This window comes from Zootoca vivipara, chromosome 10 (genome assembly GCF_965207765.1).
Source record: "Zootoca vivipara chromosome 10, rZooViv2.hap1.1, whole genome shotgun sequence".
NCBI classification, from domain to species: domain Eukaryota; kingdom Metazoa; phylum Chordata; class Lepidosauria; order Squamata; family Lacertidae; genus Zootoca; species Zootoca vivipara.
This window is the reverse complement of record NC_142593.1, coordinates 31,190,923-31,210,206: the sequence shown is the minus strand read 5'-3', so window position 1 is coordinate 31,210,206 and position 19,284 is coordinate 31,190,923. Positions and strand designations below refer to the sequence as shown.

General features: G+C 39.9%; 1 protein-coding gene across 3 annotated transcripts in view; it reads left to right on the top strand.

Moving 5' to 3' along the window:
- Nucleotides 1–19,284, top strand: part of VCAN (versican) — a 127,269-nt gene that overhangs the window by 62,049 nt on the left and 45,936 nt on the right. For all 3 annotated transcript variants that reach the window (XM_035100044.3, XM_035100043.3, XM_088652615.1), the window contains exon 7: nucleotides 308–2,356. In XM_035100044.3, coding sequence (XP_034955935.3) covers nucleotides 308–2,356 — 2,049 coding nt within the window. The remainder of the gene's footprint in view (nucleotides 1–307; nucleotides 2,357–19,284) is intronic.

Sequence of the window (19,284 nt, the reverse complement as noted above, 5' to 3'; positions counted from 1 at the left end):
AAGCAGAAAACTACCGCATACAAGACTTTTAAGCTACTGCTATGGACTAGTGGGAGTTCATAATTCATTTAAACTACACTGGACTGAATTGCTTCACTCTAGAAGTACATGGGACTAAATTAGCTTAATTACAGTTGCTTTCTGGTCAAGATGTTCAGCAAATACATTTTGGGAACAACTGACATATAGCAAAGATACAGTAGAGATAAAGGATGCTTGTTCAGAATTAATTTATTAAAATGCTTCTTACATTTAATATATTTTAGTAAGCATGACATTCATTTTAACTGTCTTTCTTTTTTTATAGCTAAGCCGAATGATTCTGCAACTGTTGAACCGAATATACCTTTGGAAAGCGGATCTTCCAATTTATTAACTGAACACATCACTTCTAAAACTAATATTGATCCTCATATCTCTTCGGTCACACAAGGGGTGTCCAAGGCAAAACCAGAAGAGAAGGTACCTAAGCAGATTGTTACTTTATCCACCGTTCTACCTCAGACTGTTACAGACTTTTCTGATTCATCAGAAGTGACAGAAACAGATACTGCACCGAGTGACCTAGTAGGGATCACACCCACACAAGTTGTCTCTGACCTCAGTGAGAAGAGCTCTGGAAGTCAGACTGAACAAATAGAGGTGGGACCAATAATAACTTCTGGAGATGTTCTACTGAGAAATAACTTGAGTGAACCTTTGGAAACAAAAACTTCTGTTACATTAACAAAGGAAGAAACACATCATGGCATCCAACCTACAACAAAATCAATGGAAGCAAAAAGCGACGTAAAACTGACAACCGTCGTCATCCCCAAAGAACTGCTCCCTGATCGTCATGAACCTACAGAAGATGATAACAATGGCAATATTTCACCCGATGACAGGCCAGTTGCCTCTAGCACTGTTTCAGAATCAGATGTAGTCAAAGTGTCAAAGACCTTCTCACCTGAGAATGCTACAGCTACACCAGGTGTAATAGTCAGTTCATCTGAAAGCAAAATACCACTAACTACCGGATATACAAAGAGCTATGAAACATCATTTAGCTCTGAGTTAGGCTCTATGGAATTACCAAAGACCACAACCACTGTAACAGAAGCGAATGATACAATGGCAGGGTTTTTCCCCAAAGCTGAAAGAGAGGACATGACAAGGCATCGTGATACAGTAACACCTACCCCAGAGATGCAGCAAGAGAAAACTGCAGGAACAGACGATCAGAAATATGATTGGACTTCTGAAGGGAGTTCTGCTGAGCATCAACCAGACTTAGGAATTCCCAGACAAATCACTACTATTTCTTCAACAGTGGATATGGAAGGCATATCAGGCACAGAATCAATTATATTTACAAAGATGGTAACTCCTTCTGCAACAGCAAAGCAAGAACCTGGGATTTCCCTCACTTCTGAAACCCCAGTAGATAAAATTGCTAAAGATGTGGTCACTGTTACTATTCATACAGGCGTCACAGGTACGAAAACAGAGGCTACAACAGCTATTCAGGAGGAACTTGGTGCTAGAGATCAAGCTGTGGAAAAACTGGCTACTGTCCCAGACTCTACTGCAGTGATTTCAACCTTGCTTTTGACACCTGAAAGTGACTTAACTGCTGAAGGATCTGCATATGAAGGAAAATATGCAACTACTGAGGCTTTGGGCCCAGGTGTCAAAATAACAGTTTATGAAACAGCCACAAAACCTGAACTGTCTCCTGGAATGGATGCTGTCACGGAACGTAAGCTAAAAACGACGGGTGTTCCCCCCAGAAAGGCAAGCACAGAAAGTGAAAGGGATGTACCCACAATCAGATTTGTAGGCCCTTTTCCTACAGAAGCTGTTGTTCCTGTCACTGAAAAATCGCCTGATGTGGAGACTCTTACAACTCATAGCCCAGAAGGTTCAGGAACGACAGAAGAGGCTGTAGGAACGGAGCCAGTTTTATTCTCGGCTATTGTGACAAGTAAACCGACGGTGGTAAGTGGCATAGCCACAGCTACCATTGCTCCAGTAGAGAAGACCCTGGCCACTTCACCATCCAAAACACAGCCACCCTTAATTGACAGGGAACCTGATGAGGATACGAGTAAAGACATGGTAATAATTGAGGAATCTGTTTCTCCCATTAAAACTACTACTGATGATGATTTTACAGGCAAGACGGCAGAGCCAGAGATTGATACAGAATATTTTACATCATCGAGTGTTACTGCGGTTGCACAGCCTACAGGACCACCGTCTGAGGTTTTAGAGTCTCAGGAAGAGCCTCCTTCTACTTCAGATGCTGGCGTAGGAGTGGAAAGCAGGCCTGACATAAAAGTGTTTGTTGTTACTATCTCTGGCAATGATACAGGTAAGACTTTGCTTCTCAGGGCCATATGCCCAACCTGATGAACCTTTGGCCATAGCAAGTAGTTTAAAAATGTGCTAGAAGATGTGTCTTTTACGTCTGGAGCATGAAACTAGCTTACACTTCTGTATGTTACAAATAGTTGATATTTTTGAAATGAGGTATTGGTAATAGTTATTGGCAATATAAATGTGCAAATCATCAGCTGTGGATGTAGCAATAATATATGAGAGCTTCCTATCTGATATTAGCAAATCATCAAATTGACTTCCATTATTTGTGGAACAAGGCATTTTAATTTCATAGCTTCCACTCCATGCATTACTACTCCTGAGTGTGGCATTGGAGCGTGTTAACATTCCATTAGTCTGTAGCTATTAACAATGGCATCTGCAGTGCTATCAGCTAAACAAGGCCTGGGTTCTTTTTTCATTGCTTACGCCAAAGGGTGCTATCAAATTCGGGGAAAGAAAAGGGTATTGTGTGAAATTGCCAGGTTGTAATCAGAACAAACATTTGTTTTGTTTTGTTCTGTTTTAGCTGAGGGCACTGTCTATGCAGCTTTAATCTTGTGGGTATCCAGAACAGAGATATCAACTGTCACTAATAAGTTATATGATTTCTTCTGTGTTAAGAAAAGAGGCCAATGTGTCAATGGAAAAGAGATCTGAAAGGAGACATTGTGGGATTTTTTAAATGTCATCAATGATAACTATGTTTTGAAGTCAGATAGAAACATTATTGGAGAAAATAGCAATGAAAGCTTATTGGATATCGCATCTTATATAATTTTTCATACAGTAAGCCATTGCGTGCTATGGTCCATGGGGTCACGAAGAGTCGGACACAACTAAACAACAACAACAACAACAATAAGCCCACAATTTATGTGGGGGATACATTCTGGGGATCATGCCTAAAGCTAATCTTTGGGTTCAATGGCCAAAGTCATGTTTCATTTTTTCAAAGTTCAGTGGGATTACCCAAGCCATTTCCCCCGGAACCACACCCCTTTTCTGCCTCCATTTAAATTCCTTACAAAAACGTTTTTTGCCACGCACATAGAGCTGAATGCACACATGTTAAATGCACCTAAGTTGTGGGCTTACTGTATATAATTCTATCTTACTGCCCTTTATATACCCTTTCCAACCAGTAGGGCACTTCTATAAGCTTTACAGAGTACTCTTTTCCAGTTGTTGTTTTATGAACTTCACACTCACTCTTGGCTGTACATAGTGTCATAATGAACATGTGTGGGTAGACCAATTTCACTGAAAGAATGCTGAAAATTACATCAGAAAGTAATTTATTTGGAGCTCTCAGCTGAACAAAAGTAGACTCTTGACTCTTACCAGTTCCCCCATTTCTGTGAAATCCCTGAATCCCATTCTCAAAGCTGATTATTGATTCCTGGCCTCTACGCAAGTCATAACAAATTATTGCATCTGCAAGCCAGTTGTGCAGAGACTATAATTTCCAGTGTGGGCTGGTCTATCAGGGCAAATGAGGGACCGCCCCACAAACCTCAGCCTCTCTTTAGCCAGCCCCCACATGCCCACTTACTGTCTCACAACCTATCGGCTTCCTCCTCCTTAGTCTCCATGTGGCAGGGAGGATGGGGCTAAAACTAGAATGAGTTAGATTACCTGGTAGGTACTGATTCAGTAGTAATCATTCCTAAGTAGCAAAAGCAACATGCAATTTTCTCAAACATTTATTATCAGCAAGATTGAGGCTTCAAGAAGATAGGCTATGACCCTGTGCCATAGAGATGAATCGGTTTAGTAACCAAGTTCCGTTGGGCCCTCTCCTTCATATCCCTGACAGCTGCCAGTTGCCAAGGACCACATGTTGATAATTCATATTGTTGGGCTTTATCATTTTTTTTTGCTGAATCAACTTGCAATGATTACAACATTAATTACAGCCAGTTGGATCTTTCCTCTGAGTTGGCCTCATTGGCCAAATGGATGCCACTCAGGAAGGTACCGCATGATCTGAGTTCAGGCTTGAAGCTGCAGAGTGAGTACAAAGACCTAACACAATTCCTCTCATGTTTGTTCTCCAAGTGGTTCAACCTGCCCCAGTAACAAGTCTAACTCAGATAAAACCAAAAGAAATGTTTTACCAGAACTTTGGGGTGTTCCCAAAGTTGGTAGTATGTTTGAAGTCTCTCTTGATCTTAACTTCCTGAACTTATCATTATTCCTTGTACCAAACAGCTAAACATGGTCTATAGATGATGCTCTCACTCACATGAGAAGCGTGCTTAAGAACACTGTGTTGTTGTATAATCTAGTTCTGTGAGTTGGCTAATGGTGGCTTAGGGTGCGTGGCTGGCTAACACCTAAAGTAGGTTTGCTGAAAATGAGGCTTTTGGGGGGAAACAAAACTACCATTCCCCACCACACGCCTTGAACCTCACTCAGAACAATGCTATGTCAAGGCATAGCATCATTCCAGGGCATTCTGCTTCCTAGAAAGAAAAGACACCAGCAAGGGATAAAAAAGTAAATTCCTTGAAAGTATTTGAAAAATTGTCCTGAAAAATTGTATGTCCCCAGATAATTGTAAAAAATGACCCATTTCCATTTGTTGCTAAATTAGGGTAAGAACATTTCACAACAACCCTAAGATGTGTGTGTGTGTGTGTGTGTGTGCGCGCGCATTTATTTGTATATGTCATGAACCATAGAAACAACCTTTAACTCCGTATTTTATTTCTGATCCCTTGGGACCTATATGATTGTTTTCCTAAGTTGCATGCCACTTCTATTGATATAGCATAACATGAAACTATTCTGGAAGTTTATATATTACACCCTTATTTATTACACCATATTATTATTATTATTATTATTATTATTATTATTACACCATATCAATTATTGTTTGGTACAAAATATCTGTTGTAGTTACAGAATTCCACTTGTGGGGTGAAGGGGCTGACTGAGATCTGGCTGAAAACCAAAATCTTTTTTTTTGGCAGCTTCACAAAAATGTTGATAAGGGATATGCTGATAATATTGCTAAAGGGATTAAAATGGTTCTCCCCCCCCTCTATGTTAGAATATGGTGGTTTCCCTGAGAAAATGTATTGCACAAGCAAGCCATGCACTGACTCAATTTGAGACAGGTGTACAAGTTAATGAGGAATATATAAAGCACACCATTAGTGTGGGTCATGGGGAGTTCTAGGGCAGGTGTACAAATTAATGAGCAAAAATATGTGTGCACGGGGAGACAACCTCTTGGGAATTTACTTTCTTAAAATGGGAATCATGGCTATGCATGCTGCTATGTTTTCTCAGGGGCTCTTTATTTCTTTCAACAGGATCCCATAACTTCACTTTCATACTACGGTATTGTTGAATACATGATGATACGACAGGGTGGGCGGAATAGTCTCCAACAGTTTGATGCTACAATCTTTTCATATTGTGCAAGTGGAATCCATCTTGCGTCAATACTTGGGGGTGCGGGGAGAAACGTGTCATTTCTGTGCGGCTCAAAAGAAGCAGTAATGGAGAGTTATGATTCAAGAGCAAGGAGCAAATGAACTAGCAGAAGAAAAAAAGGAACTTTTCTTGAGCATATAAAACTTTTTATGAGCTGACAAATACTGGGGGATTGAGGTGAGGCTGTTGTTTAACAGCAGCCGAGGGGATACTGAAAACATGACTTCTGTCTGTGTCGAGAATAATTTGCGCACCTGCATCTTGTGGAGGCATTGGAAAGTGTTTACTTAGCATGCTTGGAAAGGCTTGCTGGGAGCCCGGGTTTCACACCAGCTATGTCTGGTTTTTTGGCCCCTTCGGCTTTCAAACAGTCTGAAGCTGAGAGAGGGCCATCACTTTTTGAATGCAACGTTTTATGAAAAAGGACTGCAGCCTTTTTAAATGCCATTTATTTTTACTTCGTGTATTTTCTGCGTCCAAGATGTAACAAGTATATAAAACTTCAATGAAAGTAAGAGCCTTTTGCAGAATGTGCAGATTAAAACCACAACCTTAAGCTTTGGAATAAACAAGTGTCCTTGTTGGGGCTCATACTGTTCTTTGAGATTGGACGTTGGGTTTACTTTTATTTTATTTATTTATTTTAAAAAAATCTCAACGTCAAAGGTCAGATGGTGAGAACCTAAGAGTTATATGAAAAATGTCACAGATTTCAGTGGCACCAGATGTATGAGAAGCTACTTACAAGAGAAATAAAAATCACTGGTGGACATGAAATTGTATGTTTGGCAGCAGACTAGATATTGCTTCTGAAGGAGACTTTCAGAATAAGATGAATATAGGAAGAGACCTCATTTTCACAATATAGCAAGATTTGGGGCTTCAAATGTGGAGCATTTGGAACAGTGGGTGCTAGTTTGGTGCAAAAGGACTTGAACGATGCTGTTGTTTATTGCTGATATTTTATTTTGAAAAGTTAAACAAAATGCTTGTGTGGGAATGTGGAAAGAGATGGAACCTCTTTTCAGTGTTTGAAACTTTAGCATAGGAACGGAGAAGTAGACTGCCTGGTTCAGAAATCCCCTGCACAGAATAAAATCCTGCCCTGCATCAGAAGGCACATGAGGATTGTTTGTCTGAAAGGACTCATGCCAAATTTCTCTGCCTAAGCAAAACTAGCTTAACAGAGAAGAGGTTAGGATTTAATCCTTGCTCCAAGTTTATTAGCTTTGCAGGACAACACACACACACACACACAATTTTGTCTGCCTGCTTTCCCTTTAAATGTGCAAGCTTTTCTGTGTCTAAAAGCTGTATATCTCACAGTGTAATTAGGCTGTCATCTTGTCAGTGAGTGCTAATTTCTTAGTTAATCACTGAGACAGCTGTAGTGATTCTCATATTCTGAATGATCAAGTTCTTTTCTTGCTCTTTAATGAGGACAATTGCATTATTATCTCACAGTGCAGTGACTGGCTGCTGCTTTACCACTGGAAATGACTCCTGGGAGTTCTTTACCATTGTCCGACTTGGATTTCACCTAAGCTTGAATTGAGTTGAATATCACCCCCAATTCTTGGTGCCACTTGTCTCCTACAAAAGTGTGTGTGTGTGTGTGTGTGGCCTTTTGGGAGACCTTTTGGAGAAGTCTGGGGTAGGAATTGCATGAAATTCTACAGTTCTTGAGAGGACAGAGGGCTTACCATTATAGGTAAGGTAGCAGAGGACTTGACGTCGTCCTTTTATGGGGGTGGGGGAAGACAACATTTGCTGCCACTTTGTTGCTTCAATAAGCAACCCAGTGGCATTCCAAATTAGTAACAGATTGGTCCAATGCAAACAATGCTATGTCATGACATATATATTGTCTCAATGGCTTTCTTTGTAAAATTAAATTAAATTAAAAGGTTGAGTGCCCCTGCTGGTGATCTTCTTGGTGCATGAGCTCACATATTGGAGAGGGATCTGTGTGAATGCAGTTGAGTATCACTTGTGAATGGACAGCTGTGTTCGTTTAGATCTCTATCCACACTATGGGCTACCCTGCTTTTCAAGGCTTCCCAGTGGAGAGACCTCTATGACAGTGTTTCTCAACCAGTGTGCCTCCAGATGTTTTGGGACTACAACTCCCATCATTCCTGACCACTGGTCTTGCTACCTAGGGATGATGGGAGTTGTAGTCCCAAAACATCTGGAGGCACACTGGTTGAGAAACACTGCTCTATGAACATATAGTTCCTGTTGTTTTGAATCAGGCAAATGATTGAGATGGGGGTCTTGCTCCTGCACTAGCTTTCACTCACCATAGCTGCTATATCTGAAAAAAGGCGTCACCTCATCTACTGAGGTGAATATGGCAATAGGCCACTGCTATTTTAAAAACCAGATAAGAATCAGAATCTAAGTAAAGTGGAGTGAGTGAGAACATAAGTTTGTTCTGAAATGGCCATTAGAACCTGGCTCTCTCACATTCCTGAGCATTCTTTGTTTCATTTAATTTTTCACTAGTACATGTGAAACTACTTTGTGTTAAATCTGCCTAAATGGAAGACCCGTTGTTTGTTATACTTGCTGTACAAGTATTATGGACACCTTTCTAAACAAAGTGAACACAGGGGTAGCATAAGCTCATTTTTTTATTTGAGAAACGATTGTACGTGTTTGAAAGAGAGAGAGAAAAGCATCTATTGTGGATTATTCCTGCCCTTTGTACAAAATGTGAATTGTAGGCTTGAAAACTCTTTAATGTTAATTGCCAGACTATAGTAAACTGTAGATTTAATTTTTTTAAAATAATTGACTCAATAGTCCATTGCCACCCATTGTGAGATGTTTCTGTGAAGCTTGTTAAAGAATAGTTATCTTTCCTCAGATTCCTTCGTAGACACCCGGAAACAAAATCATATACACATTGTCTTTGTTGTTTTTTGCATTGTTTCCAAGGAAACTCCATCACCCTATAAACAATACTTGAGGCTCCCTAATGGCTTTTTGTGCATTTATGAAACAAATGAATGGTCACTTTATTCATGGGTACCAAGCCATTTTCATTATTCTCATAGATAAATAGGGGGAAAAACCCCCTTTGCAAAGTACATATAGAGAAGGACCTATTCCGCATTTTACATGGATGCAACTCTTAACATGTGTTTTCTATTGAGGAATATGTTTCACTTCTTGAACATGTGGAAAGTTTGTCATCTGTTCCTTCAGGCACTATTTAAATGCGAATGTCCTGCCATTCTTGCTGCAAATGTTAGCTAATTGTCACCTCTGGGGAAATATCTGGACATAGTGAGAACTTTAGTTCCAAAACAAATGGGCCAACGCTCATAAAACCAAATTCAGAACAAATGTGGCATTTGGCACCATTAATGCAAATAGCCTTGTATGGGCAGAAGATTTTGATGCTTCTCATTTTTTCCTCTTTTTGTATATGTTGCCTTTCAAACAAATTTCACAGTGGTATAGAAATTTCAAAATGGTGCTTTTTAAAGATTGAGGTACAATTGTCACCACCATCACTACTAATTTATTACCTAGCATACTACTTTGAGCGCTTTCTCCCTATTTCAACACACCCAGCCTCATGAAAGCACTGAAATTGCAGGGAATGTCCAGTACTTTATCAGGCGATATTACTGTAAGAGACATTTTTGGCACATTAACACTGCAGTAGAAATAGTAAAATGAAAACACTCCTACTCTCAAAGAAACAGATCCATCATCTATGAATAACCCCACCAAGTTAAGCCAAATAGGATCTCCTATACACACATATTTTAATCTCTTCACCTTTTGCCAGGTCTGTCACTCCTGAAATCATCAACAGGGTGTCAGAAAGGATAAACTGCCAGTCTGTGAGCACTTACAAAAGGATGCTGTGATGACTAAGGCCCAGCATGGGTTTCTCAAAAACAAGTCATGCTGGGTGAATTTCATTTCTTTTTTTGATAGAGTTACAGGCTTGGTGGATCAGGGGAATGCTGTGGATGTAGTGTATCTTGATTTTAGTAAGGATATTGACACAGCCCCCCATTATATTCTTGCAGAGAAGCTGCACCACACTGCACTCCTTTCCAGTTTCTGGAAGGGGCGAAGCTGAGCTACAGCATTTGTTTTTCTTATGTGGCCCAAGGCTTCTGACATTGGCTAAGCATTGCAGGAAGAAACCACAGGGGTGGCATATGAAGAGATCCTTGGTGAAATGGGTTGTCACCACTTAATTTGTCATTGTAACTTTATTATGTTGTTTCATTGGGAAGTGGCTGAGTGAATGTAAGGGCATCATATCCTTTTTCTAATCTAGTCCTTCCCATTTTGGAAAATCAGCAGAACATCATAATAAACTTACAAAGCAAAGGTAACATCACTTATTTTGGGTTCAAGTTTCTGGAAATAAATTACTGCTTTATGTAGCTAATAAATATTTTACAGGAACGTTTTTGAAATAAGAGAAGTAAGACTGTTCTGTTCTAGTCAGTGACCCACTTCTCCAGGACCTATATTTAGAGAAGTAAATATTAGGAACTAAGCTGGTGGGTCATTATCTCTCTCCTACTAAATGAAAAAAAATGTACTCTATGACTAATGATTTATGGGATGGGGTTAGGTAGTGGGGAATAGGTCATTAGAATAAAAGTGTATTACTGTGACATAAGCAGTTACAACTGAATATTTAGTGAGGAGCATGATTATTATCTGCTGTGGATCCAAATGTTGGTTTACTCATTCATTCAGCTTTAGTGGCATAATTTAGACAATAAAAATCATTCTCCCAATAATGCTTCTGGGCATCAGACAATATAGGAATTCAGAGCTACATTCCATATATGTGAATACAATGGAGAATCACAGTTACATTATGACTTTTTTGGCATTGAGTGTTCCAAGGATCTTCTGAGTTGTTTAAAACCAAATTCAAATGTTACCTTTACAAGGCCATTGGATACACAGCCAGCAGTCAGAACCACAGTTGATCAGATAAACTGTCCTCGGCAGATCTCTTGTTCTTTTCATGCCGTTTACTGGGTTATATAGCGGTGTTAATCCTGCAAGAATGTTACCCTTAGTCACATTACGCTATTTTTAGGCACCAGTTGTTTCGGGGAAAATATCAAAATAACTGTTAGAGAACTATCAGCACAGACATTTTTTCAGTACCTATGTTAGATGAGGTACCATGTTCTTTTGATAAATGCTTTTTAAAAAGTCAGGCCCAATTTATGCATGCATATTGAAGGTAGTAAAGTGCTCATGGATAATTTTGTTACCTCAGTTTCACATGGAAAGGCACATGCAAACAGTCCAGAGTGAGAATGAATGGTTTCATTACTCTCAATTTTAACTTGCCCCCCCCTCTTCATTTCAAATTAAAATGGTGGTAGTATGAAATAAATATAATTTTTCCACCATGCATTTTTTTTAACTTGACAGATTAATCAGGAAATGAGCTGATTTCAAGCCCAATCCTATGCAATATTTGTCAGATGCAAGTTCTTTGGGGAGAGTTACTCCTAAGCAAGGGTACATAAAGGTAAAGGGACCCCTGACCATTAGGTCCAGTCGTGGATGACTCTGGGGTTGCGGTGCTCATCTCGCTTTACTGGCCGAGGGAGCCGGCATACAGCTTCCAGGTCGTGTGGCCAACATGACTAAGCCGCTTCTGGAGAAACCAGAGCAGCACACGGAAATGCCGTTTACCTTCCCGCTGTAGCGATACCTATTTATCTACTTGCACTTTGACATGCTTTCTAACTGCTAGGTTAGCACGAGCAGAGACCGAGCAATGGGAGCTCACCCCGTCACGGGTATTCGAACCGCCGACTTTCTGATCGGCAAGCCCTAGGCTCTGTGGCTTAACCCACAGCGCCACCCGCGTCCTAAGCAAAGGTACCTAGAATAGTCTTATTCTGCATAAATCTCACACAGTAAAGTTGACAGCCGTGTTTTCCTGAACAACACATGATGAATACATTTTTGGGGGTATCGTTAACATTTACTAGTTACAGGTAGGTAGCCGTGTTGGTCTGAGTCGAAGCAAAATAAAAAAAAATCCTTCAGTAGCACCTTAAAGACCAACTAAGTTTTTATTTTGGTATGAGCTTTCGTGTGCATGCACACTTCATCAGATACCTGACGAAGTGTGCATGCACACTAAAGCTCATACCAAAATAAAAACTTAGTTGGTCATTAACATTTACATTTACCATATCCTTGACTCCAGTGAGATATTAACAACAGGTATTCTTTGAAGAAAGAATACATTTCTGACTACTTCCTTCCCCTGAGTTCAGCACTTAGCCAGCTGTTCAGGATTCTCCATTAACGTTGCCAGTAAAGCACAACATGTTTTAACTTTGAGACAGCTTACTTGACCTTTCTACTTCAGTCTTCAGCAAATATATAAGTAACTGATTGTGCTCACTTGGGCATTCCTAAGCATCACAATGTTGATGCTCCTGAATGCCATTTCGACTCCTGCCATGTAAGCATTTAGGGAGGAGTTCATTGTAGCACCAAGTTAAAGACTGTTAGACGTACAGTACTAGCAGAATGTATGGCTTAAGAGAAAGTGCAGGAAGCCAGGATATTTGCAGATAGTTGGGCAACCAGACACAAGAACTATGGTATTTAGACTTTGGTTTTTCTGTGACCCTCTTTGTGGAAGATGGACAGTGACAATAATTTGCACAACTGGTCACACAGCAAGCTTCTGCTAGTGCAATTGTTGCACGGGTTTTCATTTTCTTCCACCATTATTCTCACCCTTGTGCTGCTGGTCAGATAATGTTGAATCCTGCTTGGGAGATGATTAACCACTGGGGAGAAAAGGATGCAGGAGTCTTCACTAACCAATTTGTTCAAGCAAAGGGAGGAATCCATGGGCTGGAGTGATAAACCCAAGTAAAAGTTTGAGACCTGTTATTGAGTTCACTTATCCTTAAAGCTTCATTATCCCAGTAATCCTACCACTTCACTGAAGGGTGCATTTTTGTATTTATCTCACCCTACCAGTCCTGTATGCAATGCTGAACTGTTAAGAGTCTTAAAGGATTTTTTAAGGGCAAGATATAATGCCATATAAAAGATGCTGAGCTCACAAGAACCTCAATTTCCTTATTTTTAGTGGTGTGTGCAGGCTTCCAGAGTGGAAAGATAGTTTTGGTATAATACCCACATAGAATGTGTGAGAGAGTGGGTGTGCATCTATGTTCACAGTTCTCTTGACAAAAAGGGCAAAATTCCTTGATTGAAGCCAGGATAAGAAAACATGTTTTGGCATATTGATATTAGTGAATAAATAATGATTCGGAATAAGACTGTAGGATTGTGTATTTAATGCTAAGAAATACTATGAGATTTCTTCATTAAGCCAGATCTTAAAACCATAAGCTAGGAACAGTTTATGCAAGAAGGGACTTCCAAGAAAGACATTGCTATTGCCAAGCCTGACACACAGCAAACCTATATCGTTTTTTGGGCAAACTCTTCCAAGGTTACATTTTTAGACATGGGATTAAGTTATGTGATCATTCCCATGACTAAAAAAGGCAAGGTGGAAGTATTCATTTAGTAAGGGAGAATAAACATTAACAAATTCCTTGGTTTATCCTGTAACCTAATGATTGTTTAAAATATCAGGTTAAGTTAAGGAGAGCATGCTAGAAACAAGGTCTTTCTTTTGGCAAATCAGTATACCCTCTTATTAAAGACACATTCATTAACTGCTTAGGTGGTTAAAGAATTAGGCACTGGCTAAAATAAAGTAATACAGTGTCATGCTTGATCATTGTCAATGCTCAGTTGAGCACAGTGCAGTTAAGAACAAACAAACCGTCAGTTACTCTGTGCCCATATGTATGAAAAGGTCCTCTCTTATATCAGCAACATTTGTGTGAATTGCCTTTTCCCCCTTAATGGGTTTTGATGGTGGTTTTCAGAGTCTGGTGAGGCAGAACTTACTACACTAATTGTGTAGTAAAAAAAAAGAGAGAGAAAAGTAAAGGACCCCTGGACGGTTAAGTCCAGTCAAAGGCGACTATGGGGTTGTGGCGCTCATCTCGCTTTCAAGCCAAGGGAGCCGGCGTTTGTCCACAGGCAGCTTTCCGGGTCATGTGCTCAGCATGACTACCGGTAAATCGCTTCTGGCACAACATAACACAGTGACAGAACCCAGAGTACACAGAAACACCATTTACCTTCCCGCCACAATAGTACCCATTTATGTACTTGCACTGGCATGCTTTTGAACTGCTAGGTTGGCTGGAGCTGGGACAGAGCAACAGGAGCTCACGCCATCATGTGGATTCAAACTGTTGACCTTCCAATCAGCAAGCCCAAGAGGCTCAGGGGTTTAGATCACAGCACCGCTCTCTGGATCCAGCTAAGTGGCAAGTTGTATCGGGCTTTGTTAGGCTTACCCATAGTCTTCTCAGCTTGGATTGGGCCTCTTCCCCTTTGACTCAAGTTATTCTGCATAAGGTTCAGTTTCTTTTGTACAGACTGTGGCAGGCTCGGAGGTCCTGAATGGAAATAGTAAATATTGAAACTGGGCCTTACTTGATGCCCCTTTGGAATAAGAAGAGTTGCTCACATAGCCAGGGGAAAAATACAGCTATTCCAAACTAATATTGAATAGGAACTTGTAAGATTCTTCCACTCTCAGAACTGAAGTCTTGTAGTACCTGATGAGTGCATGGCAAATCAACCTCTCTTGGTGATTTTCAATGGAAATGCTATTTTTGTCTTTAAAAATTGTACCACATGTGCAAATAATTGCACAGTATACATGCATGCAGATTCAGAGACAGAACAATCTAAAAAAAATTGCTGCCTTTATAGTTTTATAACTTTCTTTTATCTATGACACATCTTTCACTTAATCACCATAAGCTGCTACTCCAGGCCACTTTCTCCAGTGCAGTTATACTGACTGCAATGGGACTTCTTCAGAGTCAGCGTTTTGAGGATTTCAACTTTAGTCTAAAAATAAAAGTCTTGGGCAGCTGAATATTAACTAAAGCTGCAGAAAGAAATAGCACTGCCATTGTCAACATTTAGGATGTGTGGCATTAATTTAAACTTTCTTACAACTGCACTAAAATATATATTAAGTCTATTGCAACCATTCTACACAATCCAAAACCATATTAACAGTCATATTGGAAATCTACAGCCAACAGATGAATGAATAATTATAAAAAACAAAGCTATAATGAATTACAAAGAGAAATGGAAGAAATGAAATGAAAAATGGAAGAAATTAAAGAAAAGCGGAAGAGATGCTAAATTCTATAACAGGACCCCTCCAAAAAAGTGACAGTAAAACATTTTCCCCCATTTCCCTTGAGATCTAGGGTTACTTCTTTGAATGTTCTACCAGTAATATTATCTGAAAGCAGCTTCTCAATCGTATACATAATTGTCTTTACCATAAATGGTCTCTTTAGTAAATAAGGAAGAGATTATTCTTAACATCTGGTGGTATAAATAACCACAGACCAAGTAGCCTGTCCCATGTTCGAAAGTGTTTACCTTGTGCACTCAATGTTTATCATATTTGTTCAAATATATGGTATCTATTTTTTTTAAAAAAATCCTGGAATTTCTAAGAAAAATCTTGACATGCGTAAGGTAGAAAAGAAGCAATTCTATTAATGGTTCTATGTTCATCTTGCATCTCTTGTACTGTGCATTTTTCCAGTTGTTTCCAGCTATTTCATTTCCACACAAATTCTGGCGATATGCAGCATAAATGGTCGTTCACATCTACTTGTGTGCAAGTGGCCCAGATAAGTGTGAACTGCACATGTGCAAATAGAACTACCCAGATTTGTCAGTGTAAGGAAGGGCAGGTGTGAAAAGCTTTGCATTTCTTGTTTTGGAAAAATAAAATTGAGAGTGCTGACATGGCATAAGATTATAATTTAGACAGGAGTGAGGATATTGCTGAGGTGCTAATTTAAAACATTGGAGGTCAACAAAATATGATTAAAGAGCCAGTGTACCACGGAGCCAGGAGATGCATTAAACTGAAATGAATGAATGACTTTTCTGAGCTTGGAAGAAGCATTTGCAAAGCTGTGATGAAGCCAGAGTGGAGAATGTGAGGATGCTCCCTCTGGCAACATCCACTCTGCACAGATGTTTCTGGTCTCAGCCAACAATTCTGAAAGTCTGAAATGAGGCCCTTCAGATCAGAATTGGAACTTGAGAAGATTCTGCTAATTAAAACATTCATCTGCTTTTCCATGCTCTTCTACTGGAATACAGGCAATGCTGTAAACCAAGTTCTGTAACTGAATCTAAAAACTCCAATACCAAGACTGACCACCCAACTTGCTTGATTTTCAACTCCTTTCAAGCCAGTTGTACAATAAATAAGTTCTTCTTTAGCACTGCCTTCCAGAAACTGAGTTGACTAATAATTTATAGCTTTATACAAATTTCATGTGTCCTTAAAAAGAAGAAGGGTTTACTTCTGCAGGGGGTGTACATTTCCCCCAAATGTTTCTTTTAATTGTTGAAGAGAGGACAAAAAAGTGTACTTCGATTAAATGTGTTTGTGTGAAAGACTGAACCAACAGAAAAATGTTCAGCAATATATTCCTTAAACTTTTAAATCACAGCCAAAGATAGCATGGCTTTGACAAGGATACACCAGCTAGGAAACATTGTGAACAGGACTTCAAAAAACTCTTGACTTTCACTCTGACCTTGGGCAGCCTACTTACAAATAAGTCTGAGAGGAGAGAATAGAATAAAAAAGTTAATTATTTTTTGCATAGCTTGGTTTGTTTAACTTAAGTGTATGTAGTGGTAGCTATGTACCCCCCCCCACAACTAACTTGCTGACATTGGGCAAATTCCAAATTCCATCTTGCCAGAGGGAGTAAAACTGTTAGCAACTTTCAGGGGTTTCAGTTATTCCTCAGATGGAGGGATCAGAGATTCATCATTTATATTTGAAGGCTGCATTCATACAGCAATTATTCATGAAATTTGGAAGACTAAACGATGCTTTAGCGTAATCATGCCCCTCCTGGCAAGCTGACAATATGACTGACAAGTCAGCAGTTGCAGGGTCAGCAAGGTCTATAGTTTATATCACTAGCTTCTTATCATGTGCAATACCCTGAGTTCTACTAGGTAAACGCTGGAGGACTATAGAGAGCTATGGCAGGTCAAGAAAACAGTGTACAGTATAGTGCAGGCATAGGCAACCTTGGCTCTCCAGATGTTTTGGAACTACAACGCCTATGATCCCTGACCACTGGCCCTGTTAGCTAGGGATCATGGGAGTTGTAGTTCCAAAACATCTGGAGAGCCAAGGTTGCCTATGCCTGGTATAGTGGTACCTCGTGTTAAGAATTTAATTCGTTCTGGAGGTCCGTTCTTAACCTGAAACTGTTCTTAACCTGAGGTACCACTTTAGCTAATGGGGCCTCACCCTGCCGCCATGCTGCCACCGTGCGATTTCTGTTCTCATCCTGAAGCAAAGTTCTTAACCCGAGGTACTATTTCTGGGTTAGCGGAGTCTGTAACCTGAAGCGACTGTAACCCGAGGTACCACTGTAGTCAATAGAAAGCTAAAGCCAGGGACCAAAAGACAACCCACCATTGGCACAGTTGAGAACCAACAGTGCTCAACAGATCTTCATTCAGTTGAAGCTGATGCTACCCATATAAACTATCTAAACCTTGGTCATTCCGCAATTACTGACCATTCTTCATCAATGTTGTTGCCCAGCTTAGGAGGACAGGATTATCCTGAAGCATAATTTACGGTAGTCTTCCATGGCTCCTAAATGAGAGCTGAATGGATACACTCTTTAGATGGCTTGCATGGATTACTGATCTCTTCATCTGGGGAAGAACTAAGACTACTGAAAATTGCTGGCAACCACCACTCTCAAGCCAGGTGAGGGATAGGAAGGGGGAGGGAGAGGGATGGGGGGGAGATGGTGTCCTCCAACCCTCTATCAGATTGCTAGATTTCCAGTGGTCATACATTTTATAGGGGGAGAGGCTGGACAAAGCAGTGAGAGTCCAAGTGGAGATAACAGCAGTGAATCTGGACCCTAGGTGATGTAATGTGTGCTCTGACAGGAGCAAAAGAAAATGAAAAAAGGTAAAAGAAAAGGTACAGATTCAAGCTCTGTTCATAAGGCAAATACCTATGAGGACTGAAAAGCTGATGATCACAGCCAAATTACAAAAACTGTAGCACGAAGAAGGTCTTTAATGTAATATTATAGAACTCCATGCTATACAATATCATTCCATCCACCCAGGGGAACTGTTAGGTTGTGAACAACTGTTCAATGTTTTAGAAGAGCACCTGGTTTTAAAATTATCTACATATGCTAAATCTGTAGCAGAATCATGTTGGAGCATTGCATCTCTATAAATTGCTTCTTTTGTGTGTATTATATGTTTTAAAGCTTAAGGAGATCAATGCAGACTTGATGTAGGCTGTTGTTGGCTACAGATGTATATATGTTTATGTCTTCTCTGGGTACCTTAAACAGATGCTTTTCATCAGGGTTATTACCCACTATAAATGAATTATACTAAACCAGTAATCTGTGTGTCTCCCAGGTGAGAAAAGTAACCCAATGTCCAGGAATTTTTTTAGTCTCATTACTGCCCCACAGCAGAGAGGCCAGTTTTTCAGTTTGTAATTTTGAATTGATTGGTTAAATGTTTTGGGCTAAAGCAGCAGAGAGTTTAACAAGCAAACAAAAAAGTTTCAGAATTACTGAAGATGATATTGTTTAGGTAAGGGGAAAAAATAATTCCTGAGTTTTTCTCATCATGGTAGTTGGTTTTGCTGCCATTGCTTTCAATAGCCTCGGGGGATTGATTGGTTTACTGCAGTATGTGAAGACAACTCCACAGTCTATTACTTTTCCAAGAAACTACTATCATGGGGCAAAACAGTTCTGGGAACTTTAGCTGTATTTGGATATGCCTGAACAGATCTCAGGGCAGAGTGAAAATGATCGTCAGTATAATGGGTTTGGGCTTCCTCCCTTGTATTACAGGCCTCTCGGTTACAATAAAAGCTCTCCAGACTTTCATTTTATTAAAAAATGCTGGAGAGACAAAACTAGAGAAAAGGTATCTATCTTTCATCTCTGTAATTAAAAAATGGTGTGCCCTAAAATAATCCCGATGTTAAAATAGCTTGTAATACTTTTACTTCAGTTTCATTCGCCCATAAAGCAGTTTGTGTGCAAAGCAAGGGCAGTTAGCTGTGACCTTGGTCAGTTCATTAAAGGAACCTCCAGATATCAAGTCCCTTTTCTCACATCCGTCTTGCTCTCAACGCAGCCATACCTACCCACTGGCTTCATATCCCGACCAAACATATCTAGATGCTACCATCGCTCACAGAGTCACCCTGGATCTCTTCATAGTCTCCAAGATGTCCCAGATACTGTCAATCTCCTCTCCCGCCATAGC